The sequence below is a fragment of the Bombyx mori genome, chromosome 26, assembly GCF_030269925.1.
Source record: "Bombyx mori chromosome 26, ASM3026992v2".
Classification (NCBI taxonomy): Eukaryota; Metazoa; Arthropoda; class Insecta; order Lepidoptera; family Bombycidae; genus Bombyx; species Bombyx mori.
In genome coordinates this window covers 7704792-7721780 of record NC_085132.1, presented here as the reverse complement: position 1 = coordinate 7721780, position 16989 = coordinate 7704792, and the positions used below count along the sequence as shown (strand labels likewise).

Below are 16989 nucleotides of genomic sequence, written 5' to 3'. Positions count from 1 at the left end.
TAGTATTAAAAAATCTCACAGATGGCGCTGTATTAAAAAAATCTCACAGATGGCGCTGTATTAAATAGTATGTATATTTCTGTCTCACTCTTTGCTGGCTTCATCCTACACATTTTTGTATTTGTGTCTCTTACCTGTCGTTTTTTCCGTTGCATCCGGTTTGAAATCACAACGATTCTAAAGAAGTTTTCACTTCAATAAAACTATCCTGAAAGTTGTTTATTCATTTTTCTAGACAGAAGCAATGGAAGTAATAGACGATAGTTGCCCTGAATCTCTCTGGCTTCCCCGCACACGTTAACTAATAAGGGTACTCAATTCGAAGCGGACAGCTCGCGTGATCGATAAGAAAGTTTGACAAATCCAAATAAAAGTTGTCAAGAGTTATGGAAGTTCTTCGTTAGAAACGGGGACGTCCGTCTTCTGTTGGACGCTCTACAAAGCGGGCGTTGCGTTATTTGTTTTATTGTTAAGTATTATCAGACGAGCTTCTTGATTGTTGATAAAGTAATATCGGGAAAGATCTTGCGATATTTTTAAGTCTTGCAATATTATATTATGTAACTGGTGGTAGGACTTCTTGTGAGTCCGCGCGGGTAGGTACCACCAGCCTGCATATTTCTGCCGTGAAGCAGTAATACGTTTCGGTTTGAAGGGTGGCCGTTGTAACTATACTTGAGACCTTAGAACTTATATGTCAAGGTGGGTGGCCTGCCACCAGGTGGGCTGTGAGCTCATCCACCAATCTAAGCAATAAAAAATGTAATAATAATGTAAATTATAGTGATAAGACTCGCTTCAAAAAAAATCTTTATTATTCAAATATTGCTAATTTCTCGAAGCGGTTATGTGCCGTTTATCTTTTTTTGGAAACAAAATGTTTTGATGTAATTAAAGTTAAAATAAATATTTCGAATTTCAACTGCTCTAGACGTGTTGATGTATTCAGGGCATATCAGATAATATATCCACATCACATACGGGCTCATAATACAAAATTATGACCAGGAACATTTTTTTCCATAGGAGAAAATCGCCGGATCCCCACTCGTGCGGTAGGTGGGGTATGTGGGAGTTGAACCTCACTAAAAACTCCTGCCGCTCACAACCGGCGCCCTACCTCGGACCGGGCCAGAGCCCAGTTGGGGCTATTGAGATGGCGGGACAGGGTTGACGCAGAGCACATTACATCCATCCCGCCGTGCCATGACTATGAACATAGGCACTATATAGAAATGCTGAAATTAGCAAGTTCTTTATGTTGTTTTTTTCATTGCTGTCGATGACAGGTATACGTGGGGTCCATCTATTGGTACTGCCATTGTCTACTGAGAAGCTTTTTTTAAACGATTATTGAAAGTGAGCATGTTACAGTATTCCAGAATGAATAAAACGAGGAAATTATTCCGTGGTACGTAGTAAAAATTATCTTTGAAAACTGGCTATAGATAAACTGCTCTGACGATATTTGATTCATTAATAAATAGAGCTATTTGAATAATTTTTTAGCGCTGGTAGGACCTCGTGTGAGTCCGCACGGATAGGTACCACCGCCCTGCCTATTTCTGCCGTGAAGCAGTAATGCGTTTCGATTTGAAGGGCGGGGTAGCCGTTGTAACTATACTAAGACCTTAGAACTTATATCTCAAGGTGGGTGGTGCATTTACGTTATAGATGTCTATAGGCTCCAGTAACCACTTAAGGTGGGCTGTGAGCTCGTCCGCCCATCTAAGAAATAAAAAAAACAAATCAGATTTTTTTCGACTTAAAAATGATTCGAAACATTCAGTAGAACATTTTTTCTAGGGCGAAATCTCTCCAGCGTATACGCGTATACTGTGATTTATTTATTACCCACCGTTATGTTTTCTTTGTAAGTCCCTTGTGCGTTGAAGATCCTTGATAAAAAAAAACCCTCTAAGAACAGCCTCCATTGTGGAAGCGGACAATAAGTAACATTTATATAAATTGCTGAAGGATCACGTATGATCTTGGTTGTGTGATATTTTAGTAAGATTTAGTAGACTGATTCACGAGAGCTTTGTGTGAACAAGCACGCAAGGTCACACGTCATCTTCACCCAGCTACGAGCTTTCATACCAATCCGTACGGATTCAGCTACCGGTAATTAATATACTTCAGGTTAAGGTCTTTTGAAGTCGTCGTGGCCTAAAGGATAAGACGTCCGTTGCATTCGTATGTAGCGATGCACCGGTGATCGAATCCCGCGGGCGGGTACCAATTTTTCTAATGAAATACGTACTCAACAAATGTTCACGACTGACTTCCACGGTGAAGGAATAGCACCGTGTAATAAAAACCAAACCCGCAAAATTATAATTTGTGTAATCACTGGTGGTAGGACATCTTGTGAGTCCGCACGGGTAGGTACCACCACCCCGCCTATTTCCGCCGTGAAGCAGTAATGCGTTTCGGTTCGAAGGGTGGGGTAGCCGTTGTAAGTATACTGAGACCTTAGGACTTATATCTCAAGGTGGATGGCGCATTTACGTTGTAGATGTCTATGGGCTCCAGTAACCACTTAACACCAGGTGGGCTGTGAGCTCGTCCACTCACCTAAGCAACAAAAAAAAAGCTGCAGAGATTAATTTCTTTAAAATGTTACTAGTCGAACCCGGACCGCTTTACTGGTGGATCTTTGATTTGAATTTTAATCCGATAGCTATGAAACTTCACAAACATCACCCGCCGGGCCAATCTGTAGATTTCCTGAAAATTATATCTTATATCTCAAGGTGGATGGCGCATTTACGTTGTAGATGTCTATGGGCTCCAGTAACCGCTTAACACCAGGTGGGCTGTGAGCTCGTCCATCCATCTAAGCAATAAAAAAAAAGCACAAATTTAAGTATTTCTCAAAAAAAAAATGTAACAACACAATACGGACACAATGCGGAGCGTCGATACCGTGTCAGATAATTTCCAGAGTAAAACGGCTTATCTACGATGCTAAAGGTGTTATAAGATTTGGAATATTTTTACGGAAAATATTTACAAAGAAAATACCTGAATATCCGATTTCCATTCGGATATTTTTATGGACGTGAAAATGATTTTTATGTTCTATTTTAGAATAGATTCGCATTTCAGAATATATTTGCATACATGAAAATGATTTCTCAGTTTATTCCTAAGGCTAGTTTTGATAACGGTAGGCAGCGAATTGGCTATGCCCCTGGTATTACTGATGTCTATGAGCGACGGTAACAACTTACCATCAGGCGGGCCGTATTCTCCTCTGCCTACAAAAGCGTTAAAAATAAAAATAAAATGTTTTTATTTATTAATATTCTTTTAGTTGAGCGTTATAGAACTGACTCATGTGACATGAATTAAATATCTAATATATTTAAATATATATCACAGACTTCTTTTGTGAACGTATGTAATATATTTTGTATGAATCACGCGATCGTCACATAAGACGTAATAGTGCAAGATATATTATTTTTTACGGTTTGCGCGAGACGTAGATACAGTAAAAAACAAGTTTTACGATTTAATCTCCCGTTTTTTATTGTCATTATATATAACACCTTGGATACTTTTGTCGTGAAGGCGAATACCAGAGTGTAACAAACCGCCAGAACTCAAAATACGATTAGTTTTTTCTGTGTGAAATTAAACATAATAGTCTAGAAGTATTTTTTTCGAAATGTTGAGGGTATTTGGCAAAACATTCAAATCTCGACTGATGACGCCATAGTCTTTCGCAACCATAAAAAAAGTATCTGAAAATTAGGAAATATTATAAGGACAATAAAAATGCGAGATGAAATCGTAAAAGTTGTTTTAATTAATTACACCAATTAGTAATATATTACCGTTAGAACGTCTTGAGACGGACGTAGACTTGATGGCTGTGTCTGATACTCTATCATTGAAATCAGAGCGCAAGTCTTCGAAATATTAACAATGGGCTGAAACCTCCTTCTTAATATTTCTTTCTACTCATCCAACCATCGGTACTGCATTAATTATCTAACATGAGCATAGGCATTAAGTCATAGCGTGAGCTTCAGGTAGCCCCACACTTTAAGCTCCTCTGTTCAACTGGGAAGAGAAAATTGTCCTTAAAAGTACCCTTAAATTAACACCGAATATTTAATGTAAAACGCGAACACTTATGCCGAATTCAAAACTTGCACTTAGTGAAATTTAAGCTGCAGTAATATAGAGCTGCAATTACATTAGTGTAGAGGCGTAGCCCCGTAGCTCCGTAGCACGTGTTACGCCGTAGTCTCGCAGTATCACTTAGAGGAAATCAAATTAAGCGCTATAGTTACAATAACGAAGTGGCCGAAGTTATATGTTGGTTCAATCCTGAACGGGAAACAGTGAACTTAGTAATTTTTGTATCTTCGCATGAGAATATATCACTATCCTGCCTATTTCAAATATAATATAATCATTGAGCTCAGGTATAAATAACAACATAAAAAAATATATCTGAATATTAAAAGCATAGATTATGATAACTGTGATCCGAACTTTTCGAATAAAATATTACATTGTGATAGATTTAGAACGTGTGATATAAATGTTAAAACTTTTTGGAGTTTACTCCTTTAGAATCGATTTACATATATAGGCCCGGGGTATGAAAATTATGGGGACCAAAATCGTACTAGCATGTCACACGAAATGCGTTATGCGCCTGATTGCGCATGTCACACGAAATGCGTTATCGCAGGTGACGCCGGGCTGCTGCGCCGGCAGTCCGCCACAAAGCCTCGTACTGATCGCGCGTTTCTCTCATTATTGTATTTTCATATATTTGTTAGTCGTTTGTTTTGTGTCTCGTTAATTTGTTAATAATCTGTAGTGTATCGTGTTGTCGTAATATAGAACTATTTCTCGTATTGTTTCGTTTAATTTTTTATATCCAGTAAACTCCAGTCGTGCGTCGGAGCGGACACACACACTTTTTAAAATAATTTATCGAAAACTGCAATCTTAACCAAAAAATTTTTTTCACACGAATTGATTTAAAGCATTTTTGAAGTGCAACTTCTTTAAGCGCGCTGAGAGTAAAATTTAACTCGCGACATATTCGTTACGGCTATAGGGAAGAGATACAATTTAGGACAAGCGAGATGAGAAAATAGACAGAGCGTCTCGCGAACCACTCGGCTTTGACAGGGAAATTTCTTTTATGCACATTCTATTTACGGGCGTCAGCTACTAGATGGCTTGTTATTAATTTCTCATTGCTCGTGTAGATGACTGTAACTTAATAACTATCTTATATTTTACTAGCGACCCGCCCCGCTTCGCTTCGGAAACTAATTTATTATTGATTTCTCCACTATTTAATGGATGTTATTATACATATAAACCTTCCTCTTCAATCACTATCTATTAAAAAAAATTGCATCAAAATCCGTTGCGTAGTTTTAAAGATTTAAGCATACATAGGGACAGACAGATATAGGGACAGAGAAAGCGACTTTGTTTTATACTATGCAGTGATTTTTAATCAAGGATTAAAAAAATATATTTTACTACAATTAAATATGATAAATGGTGAAGAGGTCATTTCTTTTATACACAGCATTCCCTATTACAAGAGACAATTTGATTTAAGGATGAAAAAATGAAGAAAACCACAATACTACACATCGCAAAAGAAGTTTAACTTCTTCCATGTGCACCGAGTTGCACGTGCACAATTTTTTCTTAAACGTCTTACTTCTGTTCGAAGACTCACCGGCGATCACGAGTACGTCGATGAGCGCGAGCACGGCGAGGCTCACGAGGCTGGTGGGCTCGTCCCAGCGCACGTCCTCGAGCAACGCCTCACAGGCCGACTCGTTCAGCGAGCGCATATTACGCGCCTCGCCCGCCGCAGCGCGCGTCTCGCCGCGCGTCGCATCGCCCGCTACGAGTCACCGCACCAGACACATTTTGCACCAGCACCCTGAAACAAAACGGACATTCAAACTTTTATTTTATATTTATAACTAAAGTAAATTACATTGCTTTAGATATAAACACTAACAATGAACTAAAACTAAAAACCTTAAAAAAGAGATTAATAATGTAATAACTTGTAACAGACGTGACGTCAGCTGCCATACCCTTTTTTTTTTAACGCTGGGGAATCCATTTACGGATACCCGGTCGAGGGGGGTAAGAGACCGGGTTATTTCGGACTCCGGCGCCTCCAGAGAAGAACAGGGAGAAGAAGAAGACAGGGGTCTTCCTCTTCTCCCATTCCTGGGCTGCCATACCCTGCTGCCAGCCATGCCGCCAATCCATGTTAACACGCCCCCTTCCGCCACCGCCACTAGCCAAAGCCAACGAAGGGGGGGTAGTGTTAATAAAACAAGCCTTGCCAGCCATTTCTACACTCGCTTCTCGCACAAATAAAAGAACTTGTCGTTACGCTGCTGATTTTTTTTTTGTCGCATCATTTGCAACAAACTAAAATATATTATTATTAAAAGGAATCCCTTTAGGCTAGGTTCTGGCAGCGTTCCCTCTTTGAATAGCTAGACTAATTCTTTGTCCAAGGTAGCTCCCAGCTCTTCGGTCTCCTGTGATGTCGTCTAACCTTTTTGCTATTTCGTTAAAATGCCTTATTTATAGTGCTAAGACCCCACGGACCCAAGGCCTCGACACCGAATGGGACAAAAACATATTCGGAGCCTGTATTATAACTAAATTTATATGATGGAGGAGGCTGATTCTATGGTGTTTTTAATGTGACGAAGTCACTGACGAAGTTACTGACGCCATTCTCTTCATCATTATCATTGCCTTCCATAGTGAGGGTAATTAGGACTGACTTTTCCAATGCATTCCATTTATTGCATTCTAAGTGTACAGCGATAAAAACAGAGAGCTCCACCTCTGTCGTCTGCTCGAGTCGGAATGTTTTGTGCGACCATAGTCAACGAATTTACAGTAGAAAGTGGTGGTAACTTAGTCATGAATTCACTTGAATACCGTCTTAAACAGTTTGACATGCGTAAAATTTATTAAACAGTTAATGTGAACTATTTTTAGTTAATTAAAAAGAGATGTTATGCCGACATATTATTATATTATATTATATTATTTCGGCGTATTGAATACTTTAGATACAGCAAGTTATGGTGACTATGTTTTTTTATAAAATTATTACTAGACTTTTACGTTTCATTTCACACAGAACGAACTGATAGTGTCTTGAGGTCAGGCAGTTTGTTTGACTCATTCGTCTTCGCGATAAAGGTACCCCAGTTAGTGTTAGATAAACGACAATCGTCGTCTAAAATCATCAACCGTAAATATAGGTTTAATTGTTTCTCCGAAACCCCAATTATTTTATATTTATTAGGTTATAAAATACAACCGTCATACCTACTTCTGTTTCGGAGTAGTTTTGGTGTTTCAATTTGAAAGATGGAACTGCGAATATCAAATAGAATAGAGACGTCCGCCTCTAGTTTCAAAGCGTCTTTATGTGTGCTAAAGCAGTCCATCGGATATTAACTAGTTATTCTAATAAACAATGAATGCTCGTTGTCCTATCAAACATATTGGTAGTAGGACGTTTTGTGAGTCTGCACGGCTAGGTACCACCACCTTGCCTATTTCTGACGTGAAGCAGTAATGCTTTTCGGCTTGAAGAGTGGAGCAGCCGTTGTGCTGTAAAAACTGAGACCATAGAACTTATATCTCAAGGTGGGCATTTACGTTGTATATATTTATGGGATCCGGTAACCACTTAACACCAGGTGGATCGTAAGCTCGTCCACCCATCTAAGCAAAAAAAAAGTTACAAAAACCAGTGCTAAGATACGAATAACATAAATCAATAATGGTCAAGAATACCATTCCACTGAAGCAGCCACTTTCACAACGTGCACTTAATTGAACAGCTGAGAATATTTTCGGTTTGAAAAATCTTATCTTATCTTAAAAAAGAATACCTACTACATTGGAACTGCTTTGAAGCAGAGCTTTTGATTAATTTTCCACGGTCAGATTTGCAGCACACCCTACTAAAGATCCCTATCTTAAATATAGCTCGTTCCATGAAGGGCTAACGAATTAATAAATCAGATAAATAACAGAGTTTGTGTTTTAAAAATAAGGATGATGTGCTTCCACAGCAAATGCTTAAGAAGACCAAGAACTTTGATTTGCTGTATCGCTCTATCTCAAGCAATGTCATTAAAAACTTATTTCTCATTTGGTTCTCCTATTTCTATTTTAGCATCAAAGGTCCCTTTTAATAAAACATTCCATACGGTCTCTAAGATTCAATTTCATTTGAGAATTCCGAGGAGTTTCGTTTCGCGAATTGACAGCAGCACAGAATCAAATCGCAGCAATCGATGTGGTCTATTTTTAGCAGCTAATGATTGCTTACTGACATTTATAAAATAGTACACGGCTCATGCTTGAAACTGTGTCGAGGGTTATACGTGGGTTGTTGTTTTTAATTTTGATCTATAGCACAGCATATCGAGGGGCGAAAGGCTAAAGAGACAAGTTGACAAATGGTTTAAGAGGTATTTTTGCAATTCTACAGAAGTTAAAATGGCTTAAGAGACATTTTTTCAATTCTTTTTTATTTTATTTTTATTGCTTAGATGTGTGGACGAGCTCACAGCCCACCTGGTGTTAAGTGGTTACTGGAGCCCATAGACATCTACAACGTAAATGCGCCACACACCTTGAGATATAGTTGTAAGGTCTCAGTATAGTCACAACGGCCGCCCCACCCTTCAAACCGAAACGCATTACTGCTTCACGGCAGAAATAGGCGGGGCGGTGGTACCTACCCGTGCGGACTCACAAGAGTTCCTACCACCAGTAATTACGCAAATTATAATTTTGTGGGTTTGATTTTTATTGCACAATGTTATTCCTTCACCGTGGAAGTCAATCGTGAACATTTGTTGAGTACGTATTTCATTAGAAAAATTGGTACCCGCCAGCGAGATTCGAACACCGGTGCATCGCTCGATACGAATGCACCGGACGTCTTATCTTTTAGGCCACGACGACTTCAAATGTTCGTCTAACGAAAACGAAAATCAATAGCAGCGGAACTATATATAAAAAGCTTATCGTTATGAATAAATAGCGTATCGTTATAAATAAATAGCAGATCGTTATAAAATAATAACGAATTCTACAGGAGAGCTATTTAAAGTTTAAAATTTATAAAAAATATCATAACAAAAATTTTCTTCAGCTATTTGTGTGCTTCCAATTTCTGCAGAAAAGCAGCCATGCGAACTCCAATCTCATTACTGAAAATCGGTTACGATATTCGGCGTTGTGAAAATTACGGACTTTGGTACGTAATAGCTATTAGAGAAACCATTTTTAGCAACAAAAAAATACGCTTAAATTACCTACTAGTTTTTATTTAAGTACTGATAGTAGGACATTTTATAAGCACGACTCTGGTATCACAATCTTGCTTATTTTTTCAGCAAAACAAATATTTGTCTAGATAACGCTATTGAGACTAGAATCTTAGGTTTCAAATTAGGCAGTAGTATTCATATCAGGATATCGAGATAAGATAGAAAATAAAAGGGACAATCTGCCGAACGATTGCAAATATTGACGCAAAATATATAATTAGAATAACATGAAACTGGTTCAGCACACGACCGTCGAAAGAAAACTTTATTTTAGTACAGACCTTATTTTTACTTACTATGTTATGAAAATAACTTTAGTACTCATTAATATTAGAACAAACAATGCCTGAAGCAATGAAAAAATGTTATAAGAAAATTATTTTATGTACTTTCAAGACGGTTTTCGGTGTTTTTAATTTAATGCTATTAAGTATTCGTGATACCAAGAGTCTTAGGTTCGTATGAGATTTTGATCTGAATTTCTAGAGACGGAATATTGCAAAATTTTAGCGCAAATTTAGTGGGGTTGGAGAAAATCGGAAACGGGAGACTAAAAACACAGACCCGCGTCACATTATTAAGCAAAAATTCAGAATTTTGCGTTAAAATTGCGACTGAAGTTGATGTGTACGGGATCCCACTCAACACCAGGTGGGTCGTGAGCTATTCCACCCATCTAAGCAATAAAGAAAACATGATTCTAAAGCTGCATTTTTTCAGTACTGAGTTCACGAGTAATTCATCATAGTATGACAGAGCATTGCGTGACAAAATGAAATTGTGCAGAATTGCTGGTAGCCGAACAAATTGAGCTCACGTGGCTTGGTACGTTGTCTTTCTTGTCTCCCCACGCACAGAAATCATGCCACAAACCTATTTTCCCGTACCTGTTCTGTTGCTTGAATGTCGACCGCCAGTACTGCTTCTTCGTAAGTAGTTACCGTCAGAAGAATAGCGTGATGCATCAGTAAATATTTTAATACGCTTTTATTAGCTTCAGACGTATGCATGTAACGGAATCTTTGAATCTTTGAACTTTTTTTTTTGGTTGGTCAGGAAGAAATCGCCGGACTTCTGCCCTCCCCTGGTTATAAAGGGCGGGGCATGTCAAACTTCCTGTCGCTCAACAACCCGCGTCCGAACCTCGCATGAGACAGAACTCATGAAAAGGCAAAGGGAGGAAAGTGAAGCGTTTAGTGCGGAGCACATCTCTTCCATCACCCTCCCTCTTGGGACGCCGGACCGGCAGGCTATCCGGAGCCCGCCTAGATGGCGCCGGTTAGAATGGGTTATCCTACGGAATACCCCGCTGGGTCAGAACCAGCGTGGGTCGAGGATAGCCGGCCTTCCATCACCCGGATGCTCTTGCATAAAACGCATGCAGAGCAGCTTGCACGTCGTCTTCTTAGGCCCCCTTCGCTGGTCCCCAGACCGACGTGTGAAGGGGACCCGAAACACTTAGAGGGCCAGGGCTTGGGCGAGATCCGCCTTTCTGGCCCCCACTCGACGGCGGCGGGCTTGTGCGTCTCTCACGCGCTTCGCTGCCTCCTTCTGAGAGATGGTGCACTCGCAGAAGTCGCGCATCGCCTTCCACGACTCGTCGTCGCCGAGCATCAATGCTACAACACTCGGCAACGACAAGTCGTTTCCTATTTTTGCGACGAGGACACGGCGCCACCCTTCCCATGCGGAGCAGGCGACGAGCGTATGCTCTGCCGTGTCCAAGTCGCAATCACAATAGTGGCACTCTGCCGTCGGCTCGGCTCCGATCCGGTGCAGGAACTCAACGAAGCAATCATGTCCAGTGAGCACCTGCGTGAGCCGGAAAGTGAGGCATCCTCTGTCACGATTCATCCAGTCCACAAGGACTGGGAGAATCGTCTCGACGGTCTTACGGCCAGCCGCCTGGACCATGATTCCACGGACCGCCCAGACCGCGGTCCGTGCTGGACCACACTGGGGCTTGAAAAAAAAAAACTAACATAATACACTTTTATAGAAAATCTAACTAAAAAAAAAGAAAATAAAAAAAAAAAAAAATTTTAATAAATTTGAATTAAAAATAGTGTAAGAAAAAATGATTTTATTGTAAAAAAAGCGTGGTATCAGTAGTTATAAATATTTTATGAACAGATATGAGTAGAAGAAGTTATTTTGATAATATCCTGAAAAGCACCTCACGCTTTTTTTACAAAACTTTTTTACAATTTATTTTACAATATGATTTTTTGTGTATGCAAGACAACGTCTGTTGGGTCCTCTAGTAGTGTGTATAATATTTAAACGCACATATCAAAGTCTGTTAACCTCTAGTTCCCATAGTACAGGGAATACAAATTTAGGGCCAGATGATCATGTGTGACTTCAGATACCCTCTTTAAGGTGGCGAAAGTCGTAAGTCGTCAAAAGACATATTTTGTAAAATAAATTAATTAGTTACCTAACGATTACTTTTGTATATTCTAGCATTTCTGAGACAAATTTAAAATTTGCTCTGCAAATAAATACGTGTGTGCCTTGGTCTTTCACGGGTTGGTGCAAACTATAAAAGAAATATGTTTTATGTTTTCATGCATTATTTAAAACAATAATAAAGAAAAGTTGTAATTGACAAAAAAAAACCTTAAATAGCATTATCATTATTCTCTATTGAACTAACTACAACTGTAATAAAATTCACATAAAAGTGAATATTTTTCATTCTCATTAAAAAAAAAAATACAGGCGTATTTATTTCATACTAGTCAATCAATTACAAACACTATTATTTAACGGTTTCCTACCACGATTTTCAGATTTAATAATTATTGGCTGTTTAAAAGTTTTCAGAAAAACTTGATGATACTCTGTGTATTGTCGGAGTGACCCATCGAGATCCAGTGGTAACACTAAAAACAGACTAAGAAGGTAGACAGATTTGTCTGCGCCAATGATAACGACATTTGTAATAGCGCCAATCAGATTTCGGCGAATATAGACAGAAAATTAATTATTTAAAAACAGCTACGTAATTTATACGTGTCCATGAACTTTGTCGATAAAACAATAACATCGGTACTCAATGAGCCTTTTATCCTGTAATTTTAGGACTGTTGATTTAATTTTGGTATATTTCATAGAATGTCCCTCAGTTCAGTGTAGCTATTGGCATAGGCTTCCTCTAACATCTTCCATTGTTGTCTAGCTTTAACAATCCTCATCCAGTTGATCAGCATCGAGACTAATCGATCCTAAAGAAAAGTCCCCCTCCCAAAAAAGTGGTGATATTCCGTTGTGAGCTCGTACGTAAATACTACCGATCTACCTATTTCAACAGTATTCATTCTATTGTGCAAAGTAGGACTGCCGATATATTTGAGTTGTCTCACTTTCCGGCTCAAGGTTGCATTCAAATTGTGATATCCGTCGGCTCCGGCTGATCTTCAATCAAATAAACCCTGAATTCATCTGCCCAGAACCAACAAAAATCTATTTTTTTATTTATTGCTTTGATGGGTGGACGAGATCACAGCCCACCTGGTGTTAAGTGATTACTGGAGCTCATAAACATCTACAACGTAAATGCGCCACCCACCTTGACATTTAAGTTCTAAGGTCTCAGTATAGTTACAACGGCTGCCCAAACCGAAACGTATTACTGCTTTACGGCAGAAATAGGCAGGGTGGTGGTACCCACCCGTGTGGACTCACAAGAGGTCCTACCACTAGTAAAAAATTACAAATAAAAATTAATAATTGTTACTAAACTAAGTGTAAAAATCAAATAAATTGTGATTATTCAAAAAATCGTTTCGCTTTTAACTTGCACCAAGCCCCTTGTAGGCCAAGTGTTCAGCTCGCTAATTAACCCTCTGGGCAGAGGCTTTTGTTTGGCTTTCTAATCACACATAACTGTGCCCAGTCCGGGCCATTGCCTCGGATTTATAACAATTAATTGCTAGATAAATCCCTAAAACACAATGGACGAATTATACATTGGTTTACCAATATTTAATAGTCTGTTTCGTTTTAATTACTCAAGAGTTTTCGATGGTAAGTGAAGTTTACGTTACAATTAATGGAAAATTAGATTATCTTATGAATCAATACGGTAATCTCGCAAACTTATATTGTTATTCGTGTTATAGTGATCGTTGAAATAGCTAAAAATTTTGCTAAGAAAGTTGCCTTTATAGAGCCAACATTCTGTCATAAAAATAAAACCTGGTAATTTTATACGTAATTATCTTTCCGCCTATCGTTCCGCCCACATAGACTACACTATACCGCGTGGGCAGATACCCGTGCTCAAAAGTGGGACGAAAGGTAACTTAAGTATGTCATTTCCCAGGGTTTTTTATTGCTTAGATGGGTGGACGAGCTTACAGTGGTGTTAAGTGGTTACTGGAGCCCATAGACATTTACAACGTAAATGCGCCACCCACCTCGAGATATAAGTTCTAAGGTCTCAGGTATAGTTACAACGGCTGCCCCACCCTCAAACCGAAACGCATTACTGCTTCACGGCAGAAATAGGCGGGGTGGTGGTACCTACCCACGCGGACTCACAAGAGGTCCTACCACCAGTAAAGTTCAGACTACTTCCATACCGAACTATGTCAAAATCTTCTGCTTCGTTTTCACCGCCTTATCCCACTAGATGGGGTCGGCACAGCTAATTTTTCTCTTCCATTCTTTTTGAAACGTCATTAATCGGATATAAATAATGCCACCAAGATATTGTCAATCTAAATGCTATCTTCTCGTTAAAATCGATATCTTCCATACAACCATCAACAGGATTAATCTAAAGGAAATTAATCGAGGGTTGCTTACCGAAAGAAAAAAGAAAATAATTATATTAATTAATTTAGATAAACGATAACAGAAGAACAAAAATAATTATACAAATGATTGATTACATAAAACCTTAAATATATATTAGGAATAATAGACTTTCCCTAATCTGTTTATTATTAGTTAACAATCGACTCATCTCGATCTTATATTTATTAGTGATCGTATAAGATGAGATTGAACATTTATTGACATAAGTATTGGTAATTATTGTAGTAATGAAATAAAAATTACTTTTAGATTAGTAGTATTCTTTTTTCTTTTAATTGTTCTAGACGGGGAAATCATGCCTGCGACCTAAGCTGTTAAGTACTGTGCTGTCATAATCATCATCATTTCAGCCTATCGCCGTCCACTGCTGAACATAGGCCTCTCCAATAGATTTCCAGTGCGACCGGTCCATTGCCACCTGCATCCAACGAGACCCAGCGCTTTTTACTAGGTCGTCGGTCCATCTAGTAGGTGGCCGTCCCACACTGCGCTTGCCAGTACGTGGTCGCCACTCCAGGATCTTTATGCCCCATCGACCGTCCTCTCTTCGTGCTATGTGGCCGGCCCATTGCCACTTCAGTTCACTAATTCTACGGGCTATGTCAGCAACCTTCGTTCTTCTACGGATCTCCTCATTTCGGATTCGATCACGTAGAGTAACTGTACTGTGCTGTAAGCTAAGGTAAGAAGCGACTCTATTGGCACTGTGGTTCTGATCTTCCACCAGCACCTGTGGAAGATCAGACCGATCGACCATTCCTTCTGGTTTTCATTTCTGTTTTCCAACGTAGAATAATATTAAATACAAAGGAAAAACAACTATAATGAACCTGGCTTAAATAATACAAAATATGTCATTAAATCAACGTAAAAATAAAAAAATATATACATGTAATCTACACATACAAATTAAATTGGAGTGTCTGTTTGTAATATTGAAATAACCGCTTTTTACTACATGAATATGAATATATCGACGCTTGAAAGTTAAACGTGACTAAGCGACAATGCGTGAAATTTACAGTAGACTAATTTAAAGTTGAAATACCTGAAAACAAAATTTATTTAACGAACCTAGCTGTAGTAGAGTCTAGCTAGTAGCTGTAGGATTGAAATGATTATAATAGACATACAAATATATTTGTTTTGCGCATCAAATATGGTTATTGCCTATCATTTATGTACAAAGCAGTTATTGTCGCTTAGTCACGTTTGCCTTTCAAGCGTCGATATATATACGGTACATACACCAAAATAATATTTTTTACAATTTTTGTCTGTCTGTTTGTTCCGGCTAACCTCTGGAACGGCTGGAACGATTTTGACGGGACGTTCACTGATAGGTATCTGATTATATAAGGAGTAACTTAGGCTACTTTTTTTAGAATAGCTTCGCCCTGCGGCGTCACCCGCGGTACGACAATAACCGCGGGTAACATCGCGGGACTCAGCAAGTATTATATAAAATTAGAATAGTAATGTAGAATAATACAGTACCGTATGCACCGTTCTTTAAAACCATACCATACCAGTAATTATATATTTAACGGAACGAGACCAATTTAAATATAATTTTGAGAGTTATATTTTTTTTTATCCTTGCTATATTATTATTTTATTTTGGTAACGTTTAATCTTTTTCGTAAATTCATGTAAATGGTAATTCTAATTGAGAGCGGGTAACACCGAATTGAGTTGCATCTGTCATGACGGGCGATCTTGAAGACATGCACAAACCCATCGACTCTAAATCACTAATTAAAAGATAAATAACGTAGATACCGACTGCCGCGCCATCTGCCGAGCTGATTTGTGAATCTAAACCATCCAGGATGCCACCTAAATGCATACAAAAAAAAACATTTAAATCGGTCCCGCCGTTTAGGAGGAGTTCAGTGACAAACACACGCACAGAAGAAATATATGTATATAAAAATTTACTGACCGTCTTATAATTTTTTTATTTTTTTCTATGATGTACGTTTAAGCTTAGAAAAGAGTTAGAACTTAATTTCTATCCGGTTCTTCTCAGTGGAAAGAAGAAAAGATCTTTGGAATCTTTGAGGCTTGTGGAGAGTATTAAGCGGTAGGCAGCAGCTTGGCTCTGTCCCTGGCATTGCTGAAGTCCATGGGCGACGGTAACCACTCACCATCAGATGGGCCGTGTACTCATCTACCTACAAGGGGAATAAAAAAAAACACGTGTGGCACTTGGGGACTGTCACGGTAAAGCTATTGCATAGCATTTTTTTATCAACTTATGCAATTATAATTAGACAATAATAATTTAATATTAAAACAATAATAAAATAAGACCACGCTATATTTATAAACATTAACTAAAGCAAAACATTAACTGTTCCTTTCACACTCATAAGTTAGACCGCGCGAGAGAGAGATGGGCAGACTTTTCTTGATGCGCATGCAGTGCGACGTCACGCCGCGCGCTTATTCACAAACACTACACAAGCGCAACGTGTGAATGTGTTGAACGCGAGCTACATGGTAGGCGGAGAGGTGTCAGGCTGTTTTCGTTACGGAATTTTTTTATTCGGTCGCCGCGCTCAATGCCCGCGATAAAATCTATGCAATAGCTTAAAAATTGCACAGTCGATGAACGCAGCGGTTCCAGACAGTATGCTATCACGGATATTGTCATAAAATATTCCATTGCCAACGTGTGTGTATAATCTTCCTTTTTCATCAGCACAAGTCAGTAAAAATCCTAGGTTGATGAAATAATCCTACTGATCTCGGAGCATTATTTCCT

The 16989-nt window shown here is 38.8% G+C and overlaps 1 protein-coding gene across 2 annotated transcripts in view; it reads right to left on the bottom strand.

Moving 5' to 3' along the window:
- The window catches only part of Oar1 (octopamine receptor), a 123172-nt gene that overhangs the window by 26695 nt on the left and 79488 nt on the right, over positions 1 to 16989 (bottom strand). For both annotated transcript variants that reach the window (XM_012691210.4, NM_001098278.1), the window contains 1 exon segment: positions 5732 to 5941. In XM_012691210.4, the coding sequence (XP_012546664.1) occupies positions 5732 to 5849 (118 nt within the window). In that variant the 5' untranslated portion in view covers positions 5850 to 5941.